Genomic DNA, 26846 nt, shown 5'->3' with positions numbered 1-26846 from the left:
CTGCAGGTCCAGAGCGCATGCACCCAGGCAGCTCCACATGCTGCTGTGACCTGAGATGGGTGACCACCATCAGGCTTATAGTTGAGGTCCCACTTACTGCTCATCCCTCCCTCACTCCTCCCTCACCCACCTGCTAAACAACAAGTCCATGTAAGGATAGTAGAATACAAATGAGCATGGATGGCGCCTATGTAACCCCTGACTCCTTAAGGGGCATGCAAGGCACATATTTCTTTAACAAAATAGTTTCATGTTAGCTAGCCATGTATAAACAAGCAATGGCAAAGCCAACAGTTTTGGATTTTGTGTAGTCATAGGATAGTCATTTGTCAAGTGCCAACAAAGCGGTCCATAGCCATAATTTGGCAAAAGATGCAAAATGCTGTGAGAATCTGGGCATATCCACTTAACTTGTTTTAATCGCGACGGTTTTCACCGCGGCTATTTTAACCATGGTGTTTTCACCCCGGCCATTTTTGGCGATTGCTTTAAAAATATATATATATATGTTTTATGTGTTTCAGTACTGGATTTGGGGGTGGTGGATGGCAGGGTGAGATGGTGGGGGTGGGTTAGATGGGGCTGGAGGGGGAACCCCCACATTCAAACAAAATAAATCCCCAAAAATGGCCAAGGTGAAAACACCACTGTGAAAATAGCCACAGTGAGAAAAGCCACGATTAAAACACGTGAAACTGGCATATCATATCAGTGCCTGGCAAATGCCTACCTATTATCTACACACAAGCCAGAATTGTTGGCTTTGCCAGTGTTTGTTCTTAAAACAAACTCAGTGAAAGGAGCACAGGCGAGGACATCCACGTTTCTTTACATCCAGTGGCTGAAGGCATACTAGTTTAAGACCTGTTTAGTACACCATTGACAATTAAACATTAACTCTCAGTAGAATACTAGAGATAACACGGGCATGCTCTATGCAGCACGACGTTTGACATTACTGCATGAAAGAGCAACCTCAAAAAGATCCCAGGAGTGGGGTTGGTGTAGGTGGGACAAAGCAGATAGTAGGTGGGTATGGACATAGGGATTAGCATGACCATGTTCAGTCAATAGGTGGGTAGATAACCAAACCAAGTGTGCAGGCTGTGTGACCCTCCTCATATTTCCTCTCCCTTCTATCCATATTCCAACTCAATAGTTTCAGCTTACAGATGGTGCGAAAACAACCTCTTAATAGTCAAAACTCTGGGAAAATACAGATGGAAAATGGCACGGATAGCGGGGGAAAGGTAATGGGGGAATTGGTGTTTCTTATTCCGGAGTCAATGGGAGATGAGGTGACCTTTGAGAAGCAAGGTCTTCACTTCCCTCCTGAAGTGCTGGAGAGATAGTACCAATATGACGCATACCATGTATGGGTGAATTGCAGGAGAAGGCCTGTTTTCAGGTTCTTTTCTACTTGCTTCTCCTATCTTTTATTCTGATGATGTTGTGGCTTCTGGCTGAAGAGATGTCTAGAGTTGCTCTGCCACGAGGACTGGAACTTTCAGCACCTTGTATCTATAGTTTGCTTCATTGGTAACCAATGCAGCACTTTGGAAGGTTGGAGAGATGTGTTCTTAGGTCGTATGTCCTGTGAAGAGACTGATGGCAGCCGCGTGCTAGCTTTTAATGGGGCCAAGGGGGAGCGCAGGTTTGAGGTGTTGGTGTCTAGTGATTTTTTTTAATTGGAGGGTCATAAAAAGTCCCCACAAATTTGTGAGAACGACCGAACATAGCGAGGGAGCCAATAACAACAAAGGATCTCAAGGATTGGGTACTGGGGAAAGTGCATATGTGGGTGAACATTATTTGCATAATGGGTTAACATGGTGTATTACACAGCACTCTTCCCAATATATGCAAACCACCAACAGTGCACAAGAGTATTTCCCCAAAAATGTTCACTATGCCTTCCTCCACAATATATGCCAGTATAAAAAAACATTTTCACTCTGGCTGTGCCATTACATGTCCATGCACACGGTAGCAATATATGCCAGTATTCCCATGTAACAATATACTCATGTTTGCTTTGCACATAATGCCAGTATCCACTCATAAGAAAATACTGATGATGCCTTTGCCATTAAAAATGCCTTCACATGATAAAAAAAAGTGTCCAAGCTGGTTTCACTAGTAGGTCAGCCTAGGCAATTAATAACACTTACCATGCTTGCTTTAAAATTGATGCCCAGTAAAAAAAAATGCAATGCCGCATTAAGTAATCAAAGCTAGACTGGCTGCACCAAAACATGCAAGTCTAGCCACGTAATAGCACTTATCATGTTTGCTTATTCGTAGATGCCTACTAAAAAAATACCACTCTACAGTGAAAATTATAGCAATACATGCTGCAGCAAAATATGCCAGTTTAGCCACATAGTAACACTTATCAAGCTTAAGTTATCATAGATGTTCAGAAAGAAATGCCATGACATAGTAAGAAAACATGTTCTTGCTGAATACGTGCACTGCATGCAGCCAGCAAGAGCATGTAATATTACCTTTTTATTGCCCTGTACCAATATCCCTTGCAAGCCCTAGCCTTCTCACACACAACCATCCATACACATAGTCACACAAGCAGTCACGCACCCATACAGCTTCTCAATCATTCACACGGTACCCACAAGAACACTTCACACACGCAGCTATGCACTTTCACACACGCAATCACACAAGCAGATACGCACCATACGGCTTCTCTCAATCATTCACAAGGCACCCACCGATACACACACACATTCATATACACCATCACACAAGCTGTCATGTACCCCCATACAGCCGCTCTCACTCATTTACATGGGACCCACCAGAACACTTCACTCATGCAGATACACTCTGTAACATACACTCTCGCACACTTTAAAATGGACATGGGTGGCTGCAGTGGTGATGTCTTTTCTTCATCCTGGGATTCCTTCCTCTTCCTCCAGAGGTCATCCCATTGGAGGAAGGCGGTCAGGGATCAGGAGCTACCCTTTACCCCGCCTCCTGCCTACCCTTGTATCAGGCAGAGGGCAGGTTCAGCATTCTGAGCCCCCCTCTCGCCCCCCACTCCCAGGAGACAGGGAGGCAGAGAGAAGGGTTCAGATGCCTTCAGAATGCACTGGTTTTCCAGCACCCATGACGCATCCTGAACGGCATAACGTCACCCGTGGTCTCTGGAATGCCTTTCCTAGAGAGTTACCTGAGTGAACACATGAGCATTTTATTCACCTGCCTTCACCCATGTGAAGTTCTTTATAAAGCATAAGGGACACCAGCAGTCTTTACATTTAAATTATAAAAAATGTTTTAGAGTCTTTGTAAATGCAAATAGTACATTTACATTGACATCATCAAGTTAAAATCACTCGCTCCATAATATAAATATATGTTTTTCGGTTCTTTTGTCTTGTTACCTTCAGGGGGCCTGAAGGGTCCCAAAAAGTAACGGGGGGGGGGGGGGGGGGAACACCACCCTATTGCCAGCCATGGGCGTGCCCCCGCTGGGCTCGGGTTTACGGAGCATTTCCCTTGACCCAGCGGCAACAGAGCAGGCCCGGGACAGCGGGTCTGAAGTCTGTTGAAGGCATCAGGAGACACCGGGACTAAAAGACCCTGAGGGTGGGTCTGAATAGCTGAGTGGATATTCCGGGCGCGGAGCATGGAGCTAGTCGCTACCATGTCCCGTTACAAAGGATTTCAAGTAGGTGACAGGCCGATACCGCACTGAGTAGGGTAATGGGGCTTAAGGATAGGTGACGGTACTTTACAGTGATTGGTCCCTTTTTTGTTTAGATCCTTTGAAGTGCCAATTCGGACGAAAGATTGTTGGAAGAATTGCTAGCGGGAGTGGCGGGAATGGGGTGAGTGGAAAACTTGTTGGCAGCGGCAGATGCTTAGTGGAAGTGAACAGAGATCTAAAGGGGAGTCTGAGTGATCACCCAATACCACTTTTGGTTTTAGGCCCACGTGCCTTGGGATACTTGGACTTCAGCACAGTCAGTTTGATGGGCTATTTAGTACCTTAAGCCTAATGATCCCAAATTTAAGTACTACTTTTGAATCACTAAAACTTATAAAATGTCTCTTGTAGGATACCATTAAATAACAGCGGTGTACCCCCTGAAGATGGATAGGATTTGCTGTCCGAAACACGTTGTTTTTTTTCAGGAATCACTTTGACGATCCAACTTATTTGTTTGGTTCTGACACTGTCTGTTAGATCGGTCCTTTGGGATCTTACATCATGTAGTATTTTTTACCTTGTACAGACTGAATGTATCCTTGTTTATCTAAGTTGTGAACTACGCATGGAGAAGCAATAGGCTACTGTGAAACCACATTGAGAGCCTTGAGGCGGAATCGCGGAGGTTGATATTCTTTGACATTCAACATAAATGTGTGATTACATATACAGGTGCATGCACTTGATATTTACGTTGCATTGACTCAGTTGTATTTTTCATGACTAACTTTCAGAAAGGGCACTGTGCCCATATTGGAGTGCATGTGGGTCACCCGTGTGTTTCCTGGGTCCATTTTCATAGGTTACATGTTACACCGGGTACACGTTTAGTGTCTGGTGAGGAAGACGCCAGTATGGAAAAATGTGATAAAAGTTAAGAGGCACAAGGTTGGGTGAAACTGTATGCAGTGATTTTAACAAATTGAAAATGAAGAATTAAATTTAAAAAAATAATTAAAAAAAGAAATCAATATTTTTTCGTTGTTTTGGATTCGTTAAAAATGCATTCTTCGCATGTAACCGGGTGAAACCAGAGGTCAAGGAACAGCTACTGTTGATGAATGATGCTGTGAAAAAATGAAATGTAACAAACGGCCTGCGATGCATGGACATTCATTGAACGCCAAGAATGTCGGAATTGGATTGGAGGGCAGATAGTACAGGAGTTAAGCCTTGGTAAACCTCTAAGTTAAAATCTCCTACTGTGATTAGTTTGTTGAAAACAAGGTCCAGCGTAGAAGAAACAAAAGCTACAGCAAGTAAGGGGGCATAGGGTGGGCTATGGAGACTACGAGAATACGATCAATAAAAAATGAGGCAATCTGACATGGAGGTCCGAAACCAAGCAAACCTACGGTCCATCATGGCTTCAGATCAAGACAAGTGGATCAGCTTTGCTTTAAGGAATTCCTGAAAGATGATAGGCCTCACTGCGCGTTTGTCAGACTTGTCCGGGGTTAATTCCACCAATCTTGCATATTGTTACTGCCACCATATTTGTCGATAAATCCACCACATTATGATTGGTGGTAGGCGGTGCAAATCCCCATCATGGAGTCCACTGGGCTCCATTGAATTTTGAAGAATTCCTCAATTTTTCTAGAGGAAATACACCCAGTTGTAAATCCATTACTACCATGTATTGCTTGCACCAGTGTTGGGCCAGAGCAGGAGGAGAGCCAAGATTCAATTCTGCAAATAAAGTCAGGACAATGTGAAAAGAGGAACAAAACAGGAATTCGATCCTTTACTAAGATGGCCGCGTTTGTTCAAAAACTAGAGTGTAAAAGGGGAAATGGGTAGCTTGGGAGTTGAGATGGACGGTTTAGAGTGAATGGACTCGTATGTAGCTCAGTCGGCGGTGCTTAGGGGTTAAGCATGATTAGTTCATCATCCCGTAGCGGTAGAATGATTCTCAAACACAAAATAAGGAGATGGGCAAATTGCTTCATACTACGCACGGTGCACTTGTAGGAGACTGCAGTGCGATAGTCACAATTTAAGTTTTCATAGGTGCAGTTTGAGAAAGTTGTTAGAAATAATGAACAAAATGGAAACTAAACTATCAATGTGCCTTCCGTGCGTCCGCTGTGTGGTTAGACAAATGAAACTGTGATTCATTTCTTGTTAATGTGCCCGGCCACATTGCCTTGCTGGATACGCAATTTAAAGGCCTTTATTTTTGATTGATGAAGCCCTGCAGATTTGCTCTAACTCTAGCAATGTTTTAGCAGTTTTTGCTACCTGTCAATATCTTTTATGGGTACAGAGGGCACATGCATAAAAGGTATAAATGCATTGATAATCATATTGTGATATTTTATTCCCTTTTAGCAGATTCTTTTAGTTCTGCGAGTTTGATTTCTTCTGTTATATTTCTTAATGTATATCGTCTTGTTTATGTATTGTATAATATGCTTGCTGGTGTTTATGACATTACTGTCGAAATAAAGCATTATGAAATCAAACTAAACTAAAAGAGGCCAAGAATCATCAGGCGCGCTGGAAAAAAAGGAAACGAGTCGAGTGTGTAAAGTGACTGCAATGAAGCTGAGAATTCCTCCAGGACAGGGGTGGACTGGCCTACAGGGAACTCTGGAAATTTCCCGGTAGACCTCTGCACACTGGGCCTCTTTTGTGTGCTATTTCCAAATGTTCCCATAGGAAAAGGGTTGGACTTGCTGAAAATGTGTAAAACGGGGCCACTTTGAAAACAATTTTCAGGGCCTCTATTGGTTCCCAGTCCACCCCTGCTCCAGGAGTGGTGCTTTACAGTCCTCTAAAGTAGCAGTGAGCGGCTGACATCACTGCAAGATGCACATGCCATGGCTTTCGAAAACATGGAAAGCGAAGAAAGACTAGGACGGGGAAAATATGGTTATTATAGGCAACAGTTAGAAGGGGGAGACCACATGGAAAGCGAAGACAGACTAGGACGGGGAAAATATGGTTATTATAGGCAACAGTTAGAAGGGGGAGACCACATGGAAAGCGAAGACAGACTAGGACGGGGAAAATATGGTTATTATAGGCAACAGTTAGAAGGGGGAGACCATGGAATCTCCCACTCAGAAGCAGAGTCAACCCGGGACGCATATCAGAGGGGAAGTGGAGACAGGCAATTTAATAACGGAAAGAAAACTAGAAACGGGTCAGCCGTGCCAGGTCCAGGCAAGAGAATGAAGCGGCTGGTGCATGTCAGCCATGTCATTTACGGAATCCCAGAATGCCTTAGGTGGTGAAATTAGGCACCCCCAAGGATCTGATAGCTACTGGCATAACCCCAAGGAGCACCTGCTCTGATAACATGGGTATGGCGATGGACACAAGGCCAGCAGAAAAATGTCTGAGACTTGGTTACAAAACAAAATTGCAGTGGATGTGCTAAACGTTACTCCTGTCGGACCTTCTTCTCAGATCCCAGCGTAATCCTCTACACTGGTGATGCGGTGGTTGGAAAGTGTGCACAAGTATGTATAACCTTAAATCCAACAAGGTATGCTACTATGCGCCAGGGATGGGATTCAGTTCCTAAACGGCAGGAGAGTAGATATTGCACCATGTTGCTTACGGCTAGCGCTTGTGCAACATCCGTGTAGTGTTCCTTCAGCTCCACAACGTGCAGTGAGGGCGGAGGTGCAGTGAGGGCAGAGGTGCAGCGAGTTTTCTTTTAGGTGTATCGATGGTGAGATACATGCAGAGTATCCTATTGCACGCAAAGAATATATCGCATGTCAAGTAATTTTGCAAATATCGCTGGCAAGTTCTATACCTTCATTTATAATCATTTGATTTACTGTGATAAGACATCACTATAGGTTGAATAGGGAAGCATCTCGTCGCTTTTACTCTGTACACCATATTTAAGGAAATGTGGTTAATGCTCGTTTGGTATATGTATGTTCTGTTACATAAAAGTCGTGTGTGTGAGTGCATATAGGATAGATGTTGCTTTCTTAATAAATTTAGAATATAAATTTGCCTTCAGCGTACTGTCAATAATGAATTTGCATACAGAAGTCAATATAGATTATACGAATCATTTCTGTGCTACCTTTGCCACCTAGCGTCCGTTTTACGGCATTGCAGGCCCTCCTTGAACCCTACACGATCAATCCCAGTGTAATTTATAAACACATGTCCTTTGATAGATATCTTTGCTAGTAAAGACATACTTGAAGATTATTTAATCCACTTTACAATAACTGTTAAATTTATAGTGAATTAGCACAACAAAATTGCTGCATATTTCATCGTGTTAGTAAATTGTTTATTGTACACTGCAATGTAATAACATGTTTTAAAAGTTTCAGGCTTCTTAGTGCCGTGATACCTCCATGTCTGGGCGCTACGAACAACTACAATAAATAAATACATAAATAAATAGCATACCTAGTCTAAGGCTGCAATTATCTGTTATTTTTTTTAAACAACTAAATTCTAATCCTACTTGTTCATGGGTTAGTAAGGTTCACATCCCATTCCAAAGAGAAGAGCCCTTTCCAAGATGATGATACCATATGCTGTCGCCCAGGTCCTAATGATGGTCGGTTTACTTTTTTTTGTTGACAACATTTAATGGAGATTCATTGAAGCGCCCTTCATCGAAACAGCCCAAACTTCCCAATGCTCATATTTCTTTAGAATGTCCAGTGTGAGCAATTTGACAAGTCCTTTTTGAGGCCGATCACCTGCACACATCAGTAGTGTTCTCCAGCCTGCCATCTTTATGTGGCACTAAAGGGGAGTCTGAGTGATTACCCAATACCACTCTCGGGCCCGGCTTGCCATTTACTATGGCACAACATTCTCATCCAGGGGTCGGCAGCCTTCGGCTCTCCAGATGTTTTGAACTACAACACCCATCAGCCCCAGCCAGCATATCTCAGATCAGTCTTGCATGCTGTCCTACTGTCACCTGGAGCACATTCAGAAGCCCAGGTTCGCACAGGTATGCCCATCAAGCGCTATCATATGCTGGGAACACACTATAGGCCCAGACTCAGCCTACAATGCTGTGTTGAATGAGTGTATTTATTACCCCAGCATCTCCTCGAAGATACACCACCACACGCCAGAGCAACTTCACAGTTTTAGCTTTGGCCTAGTAGGCGCAATGCCACATGTCTGCATACAGTCTCATAGATCAGGAACAGTTTAATATACCCATGTGCAACTTGGCATGAATGACTGCAACCTTGAATGCTCAGGTACAGCCATGAACGGACCTGCATGCCAGAAATAGCGTCACATGCCTCGGGTCAACCTCACATGCCCAGTTAAGCACTCAATGATATACCAGTTTCTAGAAATCTACTTTGCTAAAATCCCCGTTGCAATACTAGGAACAGCACTGGCGGCTGCACTGCACAACCGAGCAGGTACATCCGGGCAACAGCAAATGCACACACTCCCTATGCAGAGAAGAGGTCCAGCAGAGGCAAGAGGAGTGCAGGTTTCCATCACAAAAGGGATCCAGGACAAGGAGGTCTTACCGGTGCCAGTAATTCCTCCATCTTCTTGCCGGTGGGGGCCTGATTTACCTCCAACTTTTGGCTGGAGGTAAATCAGTGACCCCCACTGGCAAAGCTGTAGTTTTTACTGCAGCACCAAACTTATAATGGCCTCCCAAATCATCCACTCACAAGCAGATTTTTTGGCAGATGCGTTTCCAAGCCCGTAAGCAGCTGATGTCGTAAAACAGGTGGTATTCGGAAATACCGCCTTTTTTACCACTACCAACACAAGTAATGAGGCCCATGGTTTTTTATGGCAGCGCATAACGCATTCTTCTATTAAACCTGTATTGTTTTCACATTGGACATGGATTTGCCACATCACAATGCAGTAAGATGAGCTACATCCAGGACTGGCTGCTTACCTCACACATGCGGGACAACACGCATCTCTGGAAACTCTACCATGTGTTTTACTTCTTACATGATTTATACGTAGCCCAGAAGAGCCTTTGCGAGAAAAAAAATAGTAGTCACTGGGCCTGAATTACAAAGATGTTCACTGGAGCAGATCAGGAGGTGTCAGTCAGCATCTCAGATTTGCACATGTCCCCTTATACCTGATTTATGAAGCCTGAGGTCCCGGTTCATGGAATTATTTGCACTGCTGAAAAGTGACTTTGTCCTGCCGACACAAACCCTGATTCATGGAACTGTGCAAAGTGTATTTTTGCAGTGCAAAGTCAGTGCAAAATCATTTTTGCAGTACAAAATATCTTTGCACTGACTTTGCACAGCAAAAATACACTTTGCGCAGTTTCATGAATCAGGGATTGTATTGGTAGTTCAAAGTCACTTTTCAGCAGTACAAAGTCACTTTGAACCGTGCAAATAATTCCATGAATCGGGCCCTGAGACTGTAGAAAATCTCGTACGCCTGGAACATCTCTGAGATGCCTGTCGCCAAATCTTTGGGAAAAAAGGCACCAAATCTTTGTGAAAAACGTTTACTCGTGAGCATTTCGGAGATGCCCCAGGGGTCTTCGGATTGAGCGGGTGCAATTCTAGATGAACCAGGTCAATAATTTTATACAAGTGTCTAGTGTGCTATGTATGATATGAACATAATTTGACGTTCCACAAAAATGATGAATACATTTTTTGCCTGTCAGACAAGAAGTGCATGGCCAGAAAATTATATAAACTTCAATTTGTGATTCAAATTATGTTGGAGCAGATGGGCCTCATTACAACTTTGCCAGTATCCTGGCGGTAAATCGGCCAGGATACCGGCAAAGGGAATAACTGTTACTGGCACTCAGTTCAGCAGTAGTGTCAGGTGAGAATGTAAATCCCCATTCATGGCGCCCCATAGGACTCCATGGCGGATTTGCTGGTTTTACTGGTGCCGGTATTACCGGCGGGAAGAATAGCTCAGGGGCAACAAGTCTGTCTTGGAAGCAAGACAATGGGCCTCATTATGACGTAACACAGGCACGGCTGCCGCCGGTGTAATTCTTTTTCCGGCACCCGCCAATGGGCAATTACCGGGTCATTACGGCCCTGCCGGACCCGGTAATTGCCCATTTGAGGGCGCCGGAAAAAAGATGCTCCCCATTCCCATTCGGCCCCATAGGACTGAATGGGAATGGGGAGGTTGGACGCACCGACACCGTTTATAACGGGGCCGGTGCATCCGACATGCTGTGCTCGTGGGTGCCTTTCTGCCCGCCAGGTCCGACCAGGCTTCATTCCTCTTTTAAAACTGCTCTCTATTACACATGCACTTTTAACCTCTTGAGTGCTAAGGGCGTGTATGTTTGCCCTGAATTCCCATAAGGAGTCATTGTAGGCTCCACCCACTCCTGCAGTTAAGCAAACAAACACGCCGGGTGGAAAAACACATGCCTGCATGAGGACATATGAGCGAACTGGGCCAGGACACTTTGCACCCGATTACTGCTCTGCCTGAGGATGACTCAACAAAATTGTCAACATCCCAGCCATTGGTGCAACCATTGATGGGGTGAGAGTTACAATGTGCAACAGCATATTGCTCTTCCAGAATATGTGCCTCTGAAACAACAGGACAGGACTATAATCGCAAATACAGCCTATGTGCAACCTAATGGCCCTGCTTTTCTTTAAAGGTCCTATATAGTAAGCCAGAGCAAACATTTTGAAAAGTTACCCAGGGCCTCCTGCAATCCTCCTATTGAGATTCGAGGAGGTTTGCAGGGTTTTCGAATATTGTTCTTCAAGACCCAATCTGTTGGAATCGCCTTTAAGAGCAATACACCTGCAAGGAAGTTTAGAGAGGTTTGGGCAGGTTTGAGCCGTTACTTGGGGAAAATCATACACAAACTTCCTTAAAAGGATTCAAGAATGCAGAGAAAAGATAGGTGAAAAGGAGAGGGCTGGGGGAGTCTGGGTCTTGTGCATCTTTGAATGTTTTCCAAGTAGGAAAGCACATTCAACTATGCAGTGAGATATCTCAGTGGATTAATGCACCTATCACAGCGATATATGTGTAACCTGCAGGTGCCAGATTTGCCTCTGGATAAGAAGACCCAGTCTTCCATCCTTCTGAAGTTGATCAAGTTAATAAAGTTGAAGCTGGGATTTGAAGGGTTGCATGTCAGACCAAGAGTCAGGCACATGTCAGGAATGCCCAAGTCTACTTTTCATCATTCAGGGGTCGATACAGTGAGAATTATTGAGTTTTTATTATGTTGCAAGACAGGGCATTCATGACAATCATGGACTCCTGGAAAAGCCTATAGGGCTGGGGTAGTGCCAGTCCTGTATTAGGGGTGCATGAAGTTTTATCCTGCCGAGTATGTTTCCAAGAGGACTGCTGCTGTGCTTATTTATTTAATGATAAGGGGAGTCCACAGCAGCATGGCAATGACCGTAGAAATGCCAATAGGGCCAAAGAAGAGTCAGTCACATGACAGACATTTAAATATCTACAGTAAGAGGCCTTTTTGCAAAACGTTTGTTGGCGCAAGTGATGTGCTAGTGCAGAAAATCGCTTGCACCCAAACAAGATGTGCCTTTTTCATAATGTTCCTTTGAACGTGTGCATGATAGGTGCACACATCCAGAGTCCCCATTTCATCCCTTTTGCACATTTGCACAAATAAGGGGGTTTTTCTGCACATTTCACAATAACAGGCCCTTCAAAAACCTGTTGAGATGAAATGCACTCCCAGCCTCCATGTGGGAAGCGCCATACTTGCTCCCGGCACTACTGTGTGCAAGGGAGCGGGCCAGGGAATCTTTCATGCTGCGCGCATCCCGCTGGAAGCGTGCGGGCGCCTTTGAGAATAAAGTGACCCGAGCATTTCTCAAAGCAATGCAATCAAAAAAATATCCTCTGTGCATTGTTTTAGTTAAATGACTTTGTCTGAATTCAGCATTGCTTTGATTTAAAAACATTTTAATGTTTTTGTCAGCTCCAAAGAAAGGGTCCATTTTGGTATGGATATTAGAGAAACAGCCAAGTGCAAGCCATTAGTCATTGAGACACTGCTTTCTTTGCGGGTCCTTGCCAGGAAAGGTTCCGATCTTCTGACCTATTCCATTAAGTGTAAACTTTGTCTGCTTTGATCATGTGCTGACAGGGAAAGGTCGGCCCATTCAACCCAATGTTTACAGCACCATTTCATCAGCACCAATTGCCATGACCGTAACCTTAATCTGTTGCCCGCATCTCTGAAGAGTTTGACTGAACATGAGCCATCTGAATACAATTTGGGTAATTTGGGGGTTGGCAGAATGTATTGCCTCGGGCTTATTAAATACCCCTTTAGCTCATCAGTACCCATAGAGGATACTGCAGGCATGTGCACATTCCTCAAATACAGCCACCACTTTGAATTTTGATGAGTTAGGCATTAGTACAGATTATGGGCGATGGGGCATTATGAAAGTATTGCAACCCTGAAAGAGTTGGGAGCATCAGCTTATTGAGGGATGGCATCCAACATGTCCCTGAGTGCAAGCCCCCTGACCCTTATACAAGGTAAGCATTTAAAATACTCGGGTGCGCTCATCCTCAAAGTCTAAAGGGGGGGCTACATTAGTGCCATGGAAGGATGAGTGCAGTTGGATAAACATCTGTCCTAATCATGTGCTTCTGTTAAGGTACACTTTACTTTCTAAAGCAGGGTCCTCCAAGCTTTAGCTCACCAAATGTTTTGAACTACGACTCCCACAATCCCTCACAATTGGCTATGCTGGATGAGGCCGATAGGAGTTGAAGTCCAAACATGTGGAGGGACCCAGATTGAAGACTGGTGTTCTATAGTGATTCAAGCAGAGAAACCTCCCTCTGTGAACGTTTCACATGGAATGTATTCCTTCATAGCTGAACTAGACTGCAAGAAACACCAGGAAAAAGGGATGATCAGGGATATAGATTACATGATTGGCTCCTTCCTTCCAAAATTGTTATTGACTTCTCACTACCCTTTAGTAACCCAAAGTCTATAGTTTGGTGGCCCTGCTACCTTCATGCTCAGCCTTACTAAAATGGATGGGACTAAGAATGGACTGATCTGCCCCAACCAGGACAGCTCACCATAGCCTTTTGCAAGCCCCTTTGGTTCTGGCTGACGGGTGGCATAATCCATGAATTTGAGACAGGTGGAATCAGTGTGACAGGACAATTTACTTGGGCTCCAGCCAAAGGAATCTGCACAAACTACACATTATGCAAACCAATGCCCTTAGGGCAGCCCTCAACATCCCCCGATCTAACCGCATGACACAAATTAGACAATCTGCAAATTGGCTACCCATCCAAGACAGGATTACCTTCAGAACTCTTATGATCACCCACAAGTGCCTTAACAACTCAGCCCCCAAGTACCTGATGAACAAATTCTCCAGAAAAGAATCTACCAGACCCACAAGACCCTCCTACGCCCACTGCCTAAACATCCCATCCTTCAAACTAAACAAAGCAGCAGGCTCAAGCTTCCCAGTGTTAGCAGCCAAGACCTGGAGTAAACTTCCACTTGCACTAAGAAGTGACCCTGTGTTCCTCTCGTTCAGGAACAAAACAAAATGCTGGTTATTTGCGCAAGCCAACTAAATCCACCGTGTACTATCGTGACTTCAAGACCTCAGCAACTCCCCTGACTTTTGCCATGTGCTCTGGTAAGATTCCCACATAGGCCACCCATTGCCAAGTGTATTCCTACCTAGGCACTATTATTGACCCTTTCTCTTGTTTATTCTGTAACATTTTGTAAATCCTGTAAATTTTTATGACCTGTATATATGTACTGCTATCTCCCCACTGTGTAACTCAATGTTCTTATATGTGCACTGTATATAATCCATGTAACCATGTACCTGAAGAAAAAGCGCTGAGATACCTACGGGCTTGGTGCGCTATATAAGCAAATAAAACAAACAAACAAACAATCACACAAACCCTTTCCTTTCTGAAAGCGCTGACTAATGTGTTTTCCTGCTGTGGTAGAGGATTGCTCACTCTTCCCTTTTGTCCCTGCAGGTCATGGCTTTGTCGTCACCCCAGATGCAGCTCCTTGCATTGATTGTGGTGATGTATCTGGCACTGGTGAGACCCATCCAAGCAGGAGCCTACTATGGGATGAAGCAGATGCAACCGCAAGTTCCTCAGTACCAGGCGCATTCCCAGCACCTACCGCACATTCCCTTGGGGAAAGAAGGCCCTCCAATGGGGCGCCTGGGCAAGGAGATGCCCCACTTGCCGTATGGAAAGGAAATTCCCCACATGCCACAGTACGGAAAGGAGTTTCCACAAATGCCTATGCTCGGGAAGGATATGATGCCAAGGAAAGACGGGAAAGGTAACCAAGGTATGGCAACATAGCTTAAAAGCACTTATACCTCTGTGGTTATTTTGGATTGTCTGCACAGCACCAAAGATCCCTCAGCATGGTTTATGCTGTATAGGGCTGATGGGAGTTGTAGTCTGGAGTGCCAAAGGTTGCAGACCCATGGTGTTTGACATGCTAGTTCCTATCTACCTCAGGGGTAGGCTGGCCTACAGGGAACTCTGGAGATTTCCTGGTAGGCCTCTGCACCCCGGGCCTCTTTTGTGTGCTGACCTATTTTATTTCGAAATGGTCTCATAGGAAAAGGTTTGGGCTTGCTGAAAATGTCGACTATGGGGGTACTTAGAACATTATTTGCAGGGTATTTCAGGTTCCCAGTCCCCTCCCTGCCTACCTATCTTCCTCAGGTGCCTTTCAACTTCCAAAACACATTTGGTATTCTCATGCACTACACTGAAAATGTAAACCCACCTTCCAAACATGGGGCAGTCATTTCCAATGAGTCACTTCTCCTAAATACTCTTATAATAGGCCCTTCCAGAAAATCCATGGTGCTCTAATTTCATAACCACACTCCAGCCATGACCCTCCTTATCCATGATGTCTCAGCTGCAACTTCTTGCTATTACTTACTGCAGAGGATGCTTCCTTTAACAGTGACTCGCTCATTAGTGTGTTGGTTCAAAAGCTGGTAGAACAGAATGCAGCAACACCACGGCTAATGGACGCCGTACACTGCACTGATAGGAAGTTGAAAGCAAAATGGCACCCACTGAAGTTCTCTAGTGCGAGCTGCCTTTGCTGATGTTCCACTAAGATGGAATGTTCCCTCTGCTTGTCTCTGGTGCACACACATTCATCGGTCCATCCTTTACTGATTGTTTGCAGGCCATTCAATCATGGGTGCAAGCACAGAGTCTCAAAATGTAGCCACCTGAGACTGGCATCATGATTATAGGGAAACAGGCTGGGCCTTGACTGTAGTCGCTCATGCCTCCCCAATCCGGAGAATGCACCCAGGTAACATCACTGTAAAGTATACTATATTGTAAGCAACGATAGTCACAACGTGATGGATTGGTGTATTGTGTTAATTTGTTAACAAAAATGTTAATAACTGCGGTTAGCACCCTTGGCGGAGACACCAGCCACTCAGAGAGCTCGGAAAGCTAGCTGAATCTTTTGGTATAAGTCCGCCTTCTGAGCTCTCCCACACCACGGCAGTGCGCACCTCACCCCGGCATAGCTTACTCCATCAAGCGACATTGCGTCGGGAACTGAAGTCCGTCTTCAGTGTTGTTTCAACACTGAAGACGGATTTCTGTCCCAACCCAGCGTCGCAGAATGGAGTAAAGATAAGATTTTCCCTTTTCTTAATGTTGACATCACCTTTAGCGCTGCAAGTAATTACTCACAGGTGCTAACAGCGATATGCCCCGAGGCGGCGGCTGACACTTTCGGCACTGATGTTACTGAGCGGGTTGGCTCGGAGCATATCGCCTCATTATTGATTTTTTCGTCATGTTGCATATTTTCCAGCATATTGTCTTTGCTCGCACCCAGTATTAGCAAACATTGTCTTTGCTCTGATATATTTTCCTGCTAAATTATATTTAGTTCCCCCTCTTAAGAGCATTATATTTGCCCGGGCACATTATTCCAAAACATTCCATTTGGCATGGCCTATTACCTGTAGCCAACTTGGACAACATCATTTCTATCTATACTTGTGCTAAGGATTGCACAGGTGGATATATGGGCGAATTTGGAATGATGAAAAGGTAATGATAATATAATAGACCAGGAAGTAAGACAGATCGAGGTGGACAGAAGCAGAAATTCTCAGAGCAAATCCGAGTGCACAATGGGGGAATGTGGACAATATGTCATGGTCAGATAAGGGTTTTGGGGTTCAAGCACTCAAGGACGAATCGGATCATAGCATTTGTAAATTTCACCGACTATCTAAATAAAGTGCGATTCTTTGAAAAACATTGAGAACCAAAATTTAGATTATGAAGGTAGGTCTCAGAAATGATATGGTCACCAAGGACAAACCAAGGATCAAGCCAACTGTTTGTGTTTGCGATGGCCATGCTTCGTGCACTTTTCCATAAGGCAATGTGTTTGTCTACCTGGATCCAGATTAATTATGCAAATGCATTTGCACCAGTTTTAATGTTTGTGCAACATGAAATAGGCCAAAAGTGTGGCAGTGTTAACCACATATTCTATCTCCACCATATTTTGCTTGGAAACCACATAGTCACATTTAGAAATATTCTGAAGACCTGGCTCTACTGAAGCTAATCCTTAAACTCTTCTTCTTGCCTCCTCCCTGTGTGTCCATCTTGCTTGTGTACTTGTAGCATTTAGTCGCATTAGAAGACTTAAAATAAAACAATAAAGTAACCCAACTCCATGCCCTTGTTCTGTTTTTAAAGAAACCAGTGCAATTTCAAAGGTCTGCTCCCATTGACAAAATGCAAGTGACTAGTAAGAGGTCAGAAACAATCTATTTTATGTACTTCATTTTATCTTACTATTGTGCTGGGAGTATGACCAATGCTTATGCAAAGAATGAAAGAGTAATACCACAATAAACGTAAATGATACAAACATCCAGCTCAACTTAAATGTCTCACATTCCTTTTAAATCCAGCGGATGAATTATAATTTATTCATTGAAGTATATATTTTCAATAAGGTAGTTAACTTTTTTTCTTTGCTTTCTTCTAGAACTTCCACTCTCTGCTCAAAGAGGAGAACAAGGTCCCCCCGGAGAGCCCGGAGTGAGAGGGCCACCGGGACCTCCAGGTCTACCAGGACATGGAATTCCAGGACAGAAAGGAAAACCAGGCCCTCAAGGTCCAGCAGGCTATCCCGGAGTTGGCAAACCAGGAATGCCAGGAATGTCAGGAAAGCCTGGTGGCATGGGCATGACAGGACCAAAGGGCGAACCCGGGATGAAGGGAGAGAAAGGGCATATGGGATTGCCAGGGTTACAAGGCCCGATCGGGCCTCCTGGTCATCCTGGAATTGGTAAACCAGGCAACCAAGGCTTGCCAGGACAGCCAGGGCCAAGGGGTGAACCAGGATTGAAAGGACATCCAGGAATGCCTGGTCTTCCAGGGCCAAAGGGAGACAAAGGAATTGGATTACCAGGATTACCAGGATTGAAAGGCCCGCCTGGGTTGCCTGGTCCTGCTGGACCAATAGGGCTTCCAGGAATTGGCACACCTGGAACAAATGGAAATCCAGGACAACAAGGGCCACCAGGTAAACCCGGACCACTAGGGTTGGTAGGTTTGCAAGGACCACTTGGTCAACCAGGACTTCAGGGACCTCCTGGCCCACCAGGAATTGGAAAACCAGGACAAGATGGACTTCCTGGACAAAATGGATTTCCAGGTGGAAAAGGTGAGCAAGGGCCACCAGGTTTACCAGGATCACCTGGCATACCAGGTTTCGGCAAGCCAGGACTACCAGGTCCAAAAGGTGACCAAGGTTTAGGTGGGGCACCTGGTGTAATTGGACCAAAAGGTGAGAAAGGTCACCTCGGGGAACCTGGCATGGGTGGCCCTCCAGGAGAGCCAGGTCCAGTTGGACAACCAGGATTAGTAGGGCCTCCAGGTGTAAATGGCTTCCCAGGACCTAAAGGAGATGGTGGAACAGACGGTCCTCAGGGCCAACTTGGCCCTAAAGGGGAGACAGGTTTGCCAGGACCTCCAGGAAAACAAGGATTTCCCGGTGAGGTAGGACCTGAGGGTCTAAGAGGTCAACCAGGACCAATTGGACCAAAAGGGGAAGGTGGTCACAAGGGTTTACCTGGTCTTCCTGGTGGTACTGGGTTCCCTGGACCTAAAGGAGATTCTGGAATCCCAGGTGACCAAGGGCCACAAGGCCCAGCTGGAATTCCAGGAATTGTGGGACCAGGTGGGCCAATTGGAGAACCTGGCCCCGCTGGACCTAAAGGTGAACAGGGCGTTTCAGGAAACCCTGGGCTTCCTGGAGTTGGCACACCTGGCATAAAAGGACCAGAAGGGCCAATTGGTAAACCTGGACCTTTGGGTCCTCCAGGACAGCCCGGTCCACCTGGCCCCCCAGGACCCCCAGGCATGCCCGGCCTTCCGGTAGTTATTCCACCAACACCACCAAGCATGGGGCAATACTTGCCAGAGATGGGACCGGCAATTGATGGAGTGAAAACACCCCAGGACTACAAAAACAAGAAAGGCACAAATGTAGGGGCAATGTATGAGATGCCAGCATTTACAGCACAACTAACCACACCTTTCCCACCAGTTGGTGCACCTGTGAAGTTTGATAAATTATTGCACAATGGCAGACAAAACTACAACCCACACACTGGAATTTTCACCTGTGAAATTCCCGGCGTTTACTATTTTGCCTATCACGTTCACTGCAAAGGCGCTAATGTGTGGGTGGCTCTTTACAAAAACAATGACCCGTTAATGTACACTTATGACGAATACAAGAAAGGCTTCCTCGACCAAGCTTCTGGGAGTGCAGTGCTTCAGTTAATGCACGGAGACAACGTGTATATCCAGATGCCATCGGAGCAAGCATCGGGACTATATGCCGGGCAATATGTTCATTCATCATTCTCTGGATATTTATTGTATCCAATGTAAAAAAAAAAAAAAAGAGGAAAAAGGCAACATGCAAAACTCTGAACATGTATTTCTTCATACTTTTATATCAATGAAAACTCCGGTTCAGAAAAGTTTGATCTGCATTTTATAAACAGAGGCATCGCTTTGAGCAACTACCATGTGTACAGTGGGCTATGTGAACAGTTTGAGGATCCGATTCACTGTGCATTCAGGTCAGAACAATATCCGCACATAGCCTGACCACATCTATGCCAGTCCACGGTGGCTTTATGAATGGGCCTGCACAAGCCAAGGAATGACCCAAAGAACTCATAATCACGTGGTGTGTGTTCTATCCCACTACACTATATAGTCATCTGTTTTTTCAGGTTGGTCTCTTCCGCACTACAGTTTGGGAACAGCATATTGTGTACCTCATGTGGATCTGCACATTCCGTTTTTCAAATATACAATTGTGACTACTTTTTTGTTCAGATTTCAATGTGAAGGATAGTCTTGTGTGAAATATTTTTGTCTGTTTACCCCCAGAGGAATAAGGAAACTCAATATATATATGTATGTACATTTGCTGTATCTCGATGTCTATCTGACAAACAGGCGTATTGTATCAAAGGTAGATAGATATGTAGATTTGCATATGTGTGTAGATTATGGAGCACAAGTTAGGATCAAATTAAGTGAAGATTGCGTGGGACAGAATATCTGTTTAGAGCAACACAATTAATTTGGAGGACCAAACCACACAATCATTTTGAAAACAGTACAGTGGAAACCTCTATCATGACATCTCACTAGATATTCATTGACTTATGGTAATTTATTATTGTTAAAGACTGCCTAAATCTGCACAAATATCTGGCTTCAAATGAAACATATGAAAGGTACTGTATGAATAAACATGGTGCTAAACTTGAAGTAAATCGATTTGCTGAAATATATATAATTTAAAGAAGAAAAACGCAGTGTAATGCTTTTCGTTCCCTTTTCATATTATGTTACACTGTGGCCAGCTACCTTTTTTATTTTCAAAGAAAATGTTTTAGCAAAGGAAATCAAATCTGACTAATTTAGTCTTGTCAAATGCTGTTAAGTACCAAATGTAGCAGGCTTAACTGCATCAGCAAATATGTTCCAAAATAATGGTAGCTACTCCTGACAAAACCCCTTAAAAAATATTTGGTTGTTTTTCAGCTAACCAAATTATATATTAGGGAGTGCTGAATTTAGTACCCTGGTTGAATTATAAAAGAAAGTAGAACATTTCAGAATACAGCATCAATCGCTAGGCAACGATGATTATAAAGAGATGCCCCAATGAATGTGAGCAATTTACCACAGTTGGCTAGCGATACAATTGACACGATAATGAAACATTTGTTTATTATTTAAGTTTTTGTACTGATTTGAAAAGTATCTCATTAAATATATGAAAAGATTTCTTCTCCGCTGTTTATGTCTCTTCTGTTGATACAGTCTCGCCGCACAGCATTTGTGTTAACATCTTTTCGATATCCTCTTGATTACAGACTCACCTTGCCATTTTCATTATGTTGTCCCACATGCATTTCTCTCTGGAAAGGACATGCCACCAAAGTGCCACCCGGGTGCTGGAGACAAGATGCATGAGGGTACTGTGGGTGGGGGGAGATTATTAACTGAACAGCTAGGTTTCTAATTGTCACCAACATTCATAGCAATGTTCAGTATGCAGGAGTGAAGGCTGGAGAAGGTCCAGGGGGATGGGACACACAGTGCTCGCCTGACCCTGTTTTTCACGAGGATGCCATAAGTCACTGATGAATTGTAGGAAGAGGAGCAGAGGCAGTGTGACAGAGTGGAACTGCAAACTTTGCTGCAGCGTTAGGAAGGGCCTTACAGAGGGACTTAAAAATGACACTCCAGGAGCCATGGAAGACCTTGAGGACCACCTTGATCCCAGTGGTCAGAATGATTCACATAGTGAGAATCTGTGTTTTAGGCACCTTGTTATTGGCTGATATGGGTAGCAGGCAGGGCCAGGTAAAGGCTGTTTCAGACAGTTAGGTAGATACCATTGATTGAAAATGGTATACCAACGGGGGCGCGGGACCGTCGCAAAGAAGGGGATGAATCGGCATACTATAGGACTCCAGGGGATTGGGACACGGAAGCACAGGCACCGTTGCTAACAGTGCTGGTGCTTCCATGAAAACCATGCCTGCAGGGGCCGGTGCTCCCGGCAGGTCAGACATGCCCGGAGGACTGGGCCCTTCAGGCATAATCGTAGTCTGGCGGTCTGGAAAGGGTACCAGTACGTTGCTACTGTCCAGAGCTCCTTTCAACCAATCAGATAAACACATGTACCCCCTTATGTAGCATCCTGTGATGCTACTGGGAATGTTGTATATGTAACATGTGGAATGTGGAACTGACAAGGGTGGAATGAGAATGTCAGTGTTTATCTGATCGGTTGAAAGGAGCTCTGGACAAGGCCGGTGGGGCATATTGCAGATCTTAAGTGTATGTAAATAAATAATCTTCACTGCCCTCCTGTGTGAGAAGGATCATTTCAAAGTTCCATATCCCTCAATGCAGTTGATATCCGCCCTGTTGCCTATAGTGGAAAGAGAATAGATTGGGAGGGTTGGTTCTGGGCTTTATTGAAGTTCAAATACAGGTCAGCAAATTGCAAAGTGTGCATTTCTAAGAGAGGTAGCAATCATCTACTAAGTTGGTACCATCAGAAACAGCTTAAGATAACATTAGATCCTAATGGTGAGGAAACTGTGTATGCTGTAGAAGGCAATGTTGATATGTCCCAACATGCTGTGTTTCGTGATGAGTTAGGCAGCCTCAAGGATTTTATGCACAAAATAAGATTAAAACCAGAATCTGTTCCTATTGTATATAAACTCAGGTGTGTGCCTCTAGCCACCAGGGATGCAGTTAAAGAGGAATTGCTTACCATGGAGAAGAATGATGTTATTGAAAGGCTAGAGGAAGCACAATGGGTCTCTCTTTTAGTAGGGGTGAATAAGCCTAATGGATAACTGAGATTATGCATTGATTTAAGATCTGTTAATCATTGTATAATCCCAGATAGACATCCTTACCCAGCATCTCAGAAATGTTGGCTAAAAAAGCAAAGATTATGAGCACACTGGATTTGAGGTCTGCCTATCATCAGATTGTACTCCATCCTTCTTCCAGGAATATGAAAGCATTCATTATGCCGGAAGGCCTATTCCAATGGAAATGCATGCCTTTCGGATTAGTTTCAGCTGCATCAGTCTTTCAAGGCATTATATACCAGTTATTTCACAATATGAATGACGTTCTGTGTTTCCAGGACAATGTGTTGGTATATGCTAAAGATCAGGAGGAACATGATAAGAGGTTGAAGAAAGTGGTACATATTTTTATGGAAGCAGGTTTAACCTCGTGTAAGGACAAATGTAAGTTTAGTAAGACTGCTATCCAATATTTGGGACATGCTATATCTGAAAGGGGCCATGAGCTCAAGGCTGAGCTAGTGGACAATATTATACATTTTCCCAGTCCTTCTGACAAGGAGAAAATAGTACCTTTTTTAGGCATGGTGGAATACTATTCCAAGTTTGTGCCAGGTCCAGCGAGGAAATCCATTAACATGAGGGAATTAGTAAAGAAAGGAGTAAGATTCCATTGGTCCAATCAGTGTGAAAGATAATTCCAAGAGATTAAGCTTGCTCTCACCAAGGCACCCACGTTGAAAAACTTTGATTCTAGGAGAAGTACCTTAATAAGCACTGATGCTAGTGTCCATGGTCTGGGTGCAGTGCTGTCACAAAAGGGTGAGAAAGAGGAGCACACTATTGTATTTGCATCTTGGGTGTTGAGGGCTACTGAAAAAAAATATTCCACGATAAAGAAAGAACATTTAGCCATAAAATGGGCAATAAAGAAGTTTTGTCCCTTTTTGTGGGGGATAAAGTTTGTCATTAAATCGGACCATAAGCCTTTGAAGGAAATTCTTATGTCTAAGGGATTGGATAAGGTGTCATCCAGGATTCGCAAGTGTGTGGCTGGATTACAAGACTTCAATTGGTATATTGAGTACCTACCTGGTGTTAAGAATAAGGCAGTAGATTGTTTACCCAGGCTCACTAATGTGGTTGAGAATGAGAAAGATGATGAGGAAAAAAATTAACACATTTTGAGTATAGACCAGGCAGTAGTGAATGGTGTGAGGCTATGTTGGCTGATGAGGTCCTCATCAATGTTAAGGAAAGTTTGGAGTGTGGTATGAAAGGTGATGAATTAAGAAAAGGGGTGGTGTGTGATCTCTTTAGGCATGTTTTCGATGAAATATGCATAAAAGGGGGTTTGATATTAAATGTTTATAAGATATTACCCCAACAGGTGTTAGGAAGAAAATTCTTGAAATGGCTCATGAAGGCCATCAAGGAATGAAAAACATGATCTTTATCTGCATGAGCTTTCACAAAGTATCTCTCAGTATTCATGACTGTTAGTTATTTACCTATCTGTGCATCACTGCAGTTATTCAGTTCCAATGCAATGTTCTTAGGTAAGTTCTTCATTTTATGTTGTTGCTTTTAATAATGCTCAGGCAGCTGTTCATTTCATTTTCTGCTTTTCTTTATTATTATTTTTGCTGTTAAGGGAAAAAGGGAGATGTGTAGCATCCTGTGATGCTACTGGGAATGTTGTATATATAAAATGTGGAATATGGAACAGACAAGGGTGGAATGAGAATGTCAGTGTTTATCTGGTGGGTTGAAAGGAGCTGTGGACAAGGCCGGTGAGGCATATTGCAGATCTTAAGTTTATCTAAATAAATAATCTTCACTGCCCTCCTGTGTGAGGAGGATCATTTCACCTTATTTCCAGACTGCCAGACTTGTAATGAGGCACATTGTGTTTTTCCTACTTGTATGAACTGGCACTTCTACTACTACCCCCCGGTCACCACTTAACTGATCCGGGGCATTCCAAGAATAAGAATGATCAGATCCCTACCCACATACCATCCCCTAGCCTTTTTGCTCATTTCCATTTTGGGTGCTATGGAGCAACGGTATTCGCGCCTTATACATTGCCAATAAAATAATCAATTCTATCAAACCATTAATCTAGCAGAAAAAAGCAAATTTGAGGCATCAAATGATGATTATTATTAGGGTATTTATTGAGCATGTACCTAATTTGGGAAGCAATGGAGCACTTTACAAATCCTAGCGGGCAGGACGCAGTGAGCAATGGACATCCAGGAGTGGATCAATGTGAGGCGGGCCTTAAGCCTGTGGATGCCTTCAATAGAGGATATCTTGAGATATAGCTGTGTCCCATCTGTGTATTGGTGGATATGGATGCTGTGTGGAGCCCGAAGGGTTTTGGGCAGCTCCATTTATATATTGATGATTAAAGGGGAGAGGGTAGATCCTTGCAAGACTTCAGAGGTGATGGGTAGAGTTGGTAATCTGGAGGAATCCATTTGTGTGAATTGGGGGTGATTAGCAAGGTAGGATTTGAACCAGCTGAGGACATTCTTGTTGACCCCTGTGCTGCAATATAGATTGTCGAAGAGTGTCTGGTGGTCTACAGTGTCAAATGCTGCTGAACGGTTATGGAGAACCAGGCAGTAAAGATGACTATCATAGAGGATTTTAAGGGAATTGTTAATCACCTTGATGGTAGCCATTTCTGTGCTGCATCTGGGTATGAAGTCAGATTGGCCAGACTGAAGGAGGCGGATCTAGCATAGGAAATTATTTCAGGACATGAGGGCACCTTGCCAACAGATAGTTCGCCATCTCCAAATTGCATCATCTAGCATGCCATGCCATAAAACTATGCCAACTGGTTAGCCACTCCCTCCAGGCAGTGCTAGAAGAATCCTAAACAATGTCACTCCATCTGTGTTCTTGGCAGGCTGGCCTTGCCATGCCTTCTCTGGCTCAACATTCAGAAGGCATTTTCCTTCCGATATCTTTATCTCGCTGCCTGCTACCAAAACCAATTATCATTGTGAAACTCAAAATTCTTATTCCATGCCCTTTCATCTAACCATATAACTATCTAGCTATAACTATAGCGTATGGGAAAGTGATCGCAAACCCTCAGACCTTCCTTTGACCTTTCCAAGAGCATAGTCAAGTGTCCTTTCCTTAATCGCCCTCAGGTTGCACCCACCAAACAGGAGGGAAAAGTCTCCCAGCAGAGCAAGGTAAACCCGAGTAGAACATGTGAGTGGTCCAATCAGGTAACACAAGTGGCTGCGAGGATTAAGTTAAAAACGCTCTAGATTGTCCACAAGGCCTTCCCGGGCCTGGGGCCTCAATACCTTCAACTCTCTCTTCCTAAATATCTTCCTTCTCGAGCTCTTCACTCATCTGCCTCCAACTCTCTCAGGGTCAGTCGCTTCTCCAAGCAACGAGTTGGTGGTAGATCACTTTTTTCAGCCGGTTCCTCCCTCTGGAACAGCCTCCCTGCCCCCCTGAAACTTGAGGAGGACCATCTCTGGTTCCGGGAGCACCTCAAAACCTTTCTCTTTGCTTCTGCTTTCTCTCCTCCTCTCCCCTGCTGATTTCCTGGCTGATACTGAAACTGCACTGATTAACCTGGCCACCCTCTGAGCCCAGGCCCAGGTCCCCTTCTCCGCCAGTCGCACACCTGCACTGCCCTCCCAACAACCCCCTTACTTGGGGACTGTTTTCTGTATCCCTACAGTCCCAGCAACAACACTTGACACCTGATGCCTGCATTTACCCTTGCACTTGCCACCTGCTGGCCGTACTTTTCTATTATTATTTATTCTTTTATCCCATGTACTGCAATGTCCCCTCCCTCATCCCTCCTGCACTTTCCCCTTCCCCATTCCCCCTTCCCATGCACTTGCACGAGCTGAAAGACACCTGGCGTAGTAGGATTCTTGTCTGTCTTCCCTCTGTTCCCCCTCCCTTGCCTTGTTGCACCTTGAAACACTTGTGTATAGGCACGTTATAAATGCTATATCATATTATATCATACCTTAATGCCAGAGTGCAGCAGATAGCACAGTATACTGATCGAACTGTGGTTACCTTGTTTGATGGGAGACTCAAGTCCTTCCTCAGTGCATGTGGACACATTCCCATGAAATAAAGAGCCAAAGGGGGAGCCTCACACTTGCATGTTGCTGGTGGCATTGTTAGATGGC

General features: G+C 44.3%; 1 protein-coding gene across 1 annotated transcript in view; it reads left to right on the top strand.

Moving 5' to 3' along the window:
* Positions 1-21104, top strand: part of COL8A1 (collagen type VIII alpha 1 chain) — a 145930-nt gene extending 124826 nt beyond the window's left edge. The window contains exons 3-4 of the mRNA XM_069637210.1: positions 14723-15050; positions 17769-21104. Coding sequence (XP_069493311.1) covers positions 14726-15050; positions 17769-19684 — 2241 coding nt within the window. The 5' untranslated portion in view covers positions 14723-14725 and the 3' untranslated portion in view covers positions 19685-21104. The remainder of the gene's footprint in view (positions 1-14722; positions 15051-17768) is intronic.
* Positions 21105-26846: the final 5742 nt, after the last annotated feature.

The sequence above is a fragment of the Ambystoma mexicanum genome, chromosome 7p (genome assembly GCF_040938575.1).
Source record: "Ambystoma mexicanum isolate Mex_15411 chromosome 7p, UKY_AmexF1_1, whole genome shotgun sequence".
Classification (NCBI taxonomy): domain Eukaryota; kingdom Metazoa; phylum Chordata; class Amphibia; order Caudata; family Ambystomatidae; genus Ambystoma; species Ambystoma mexicanum.
Note: the sequence above shows the minus strand (reverse complement) of the source record. Positions and strands in the feature narration are given on the sequence as shown.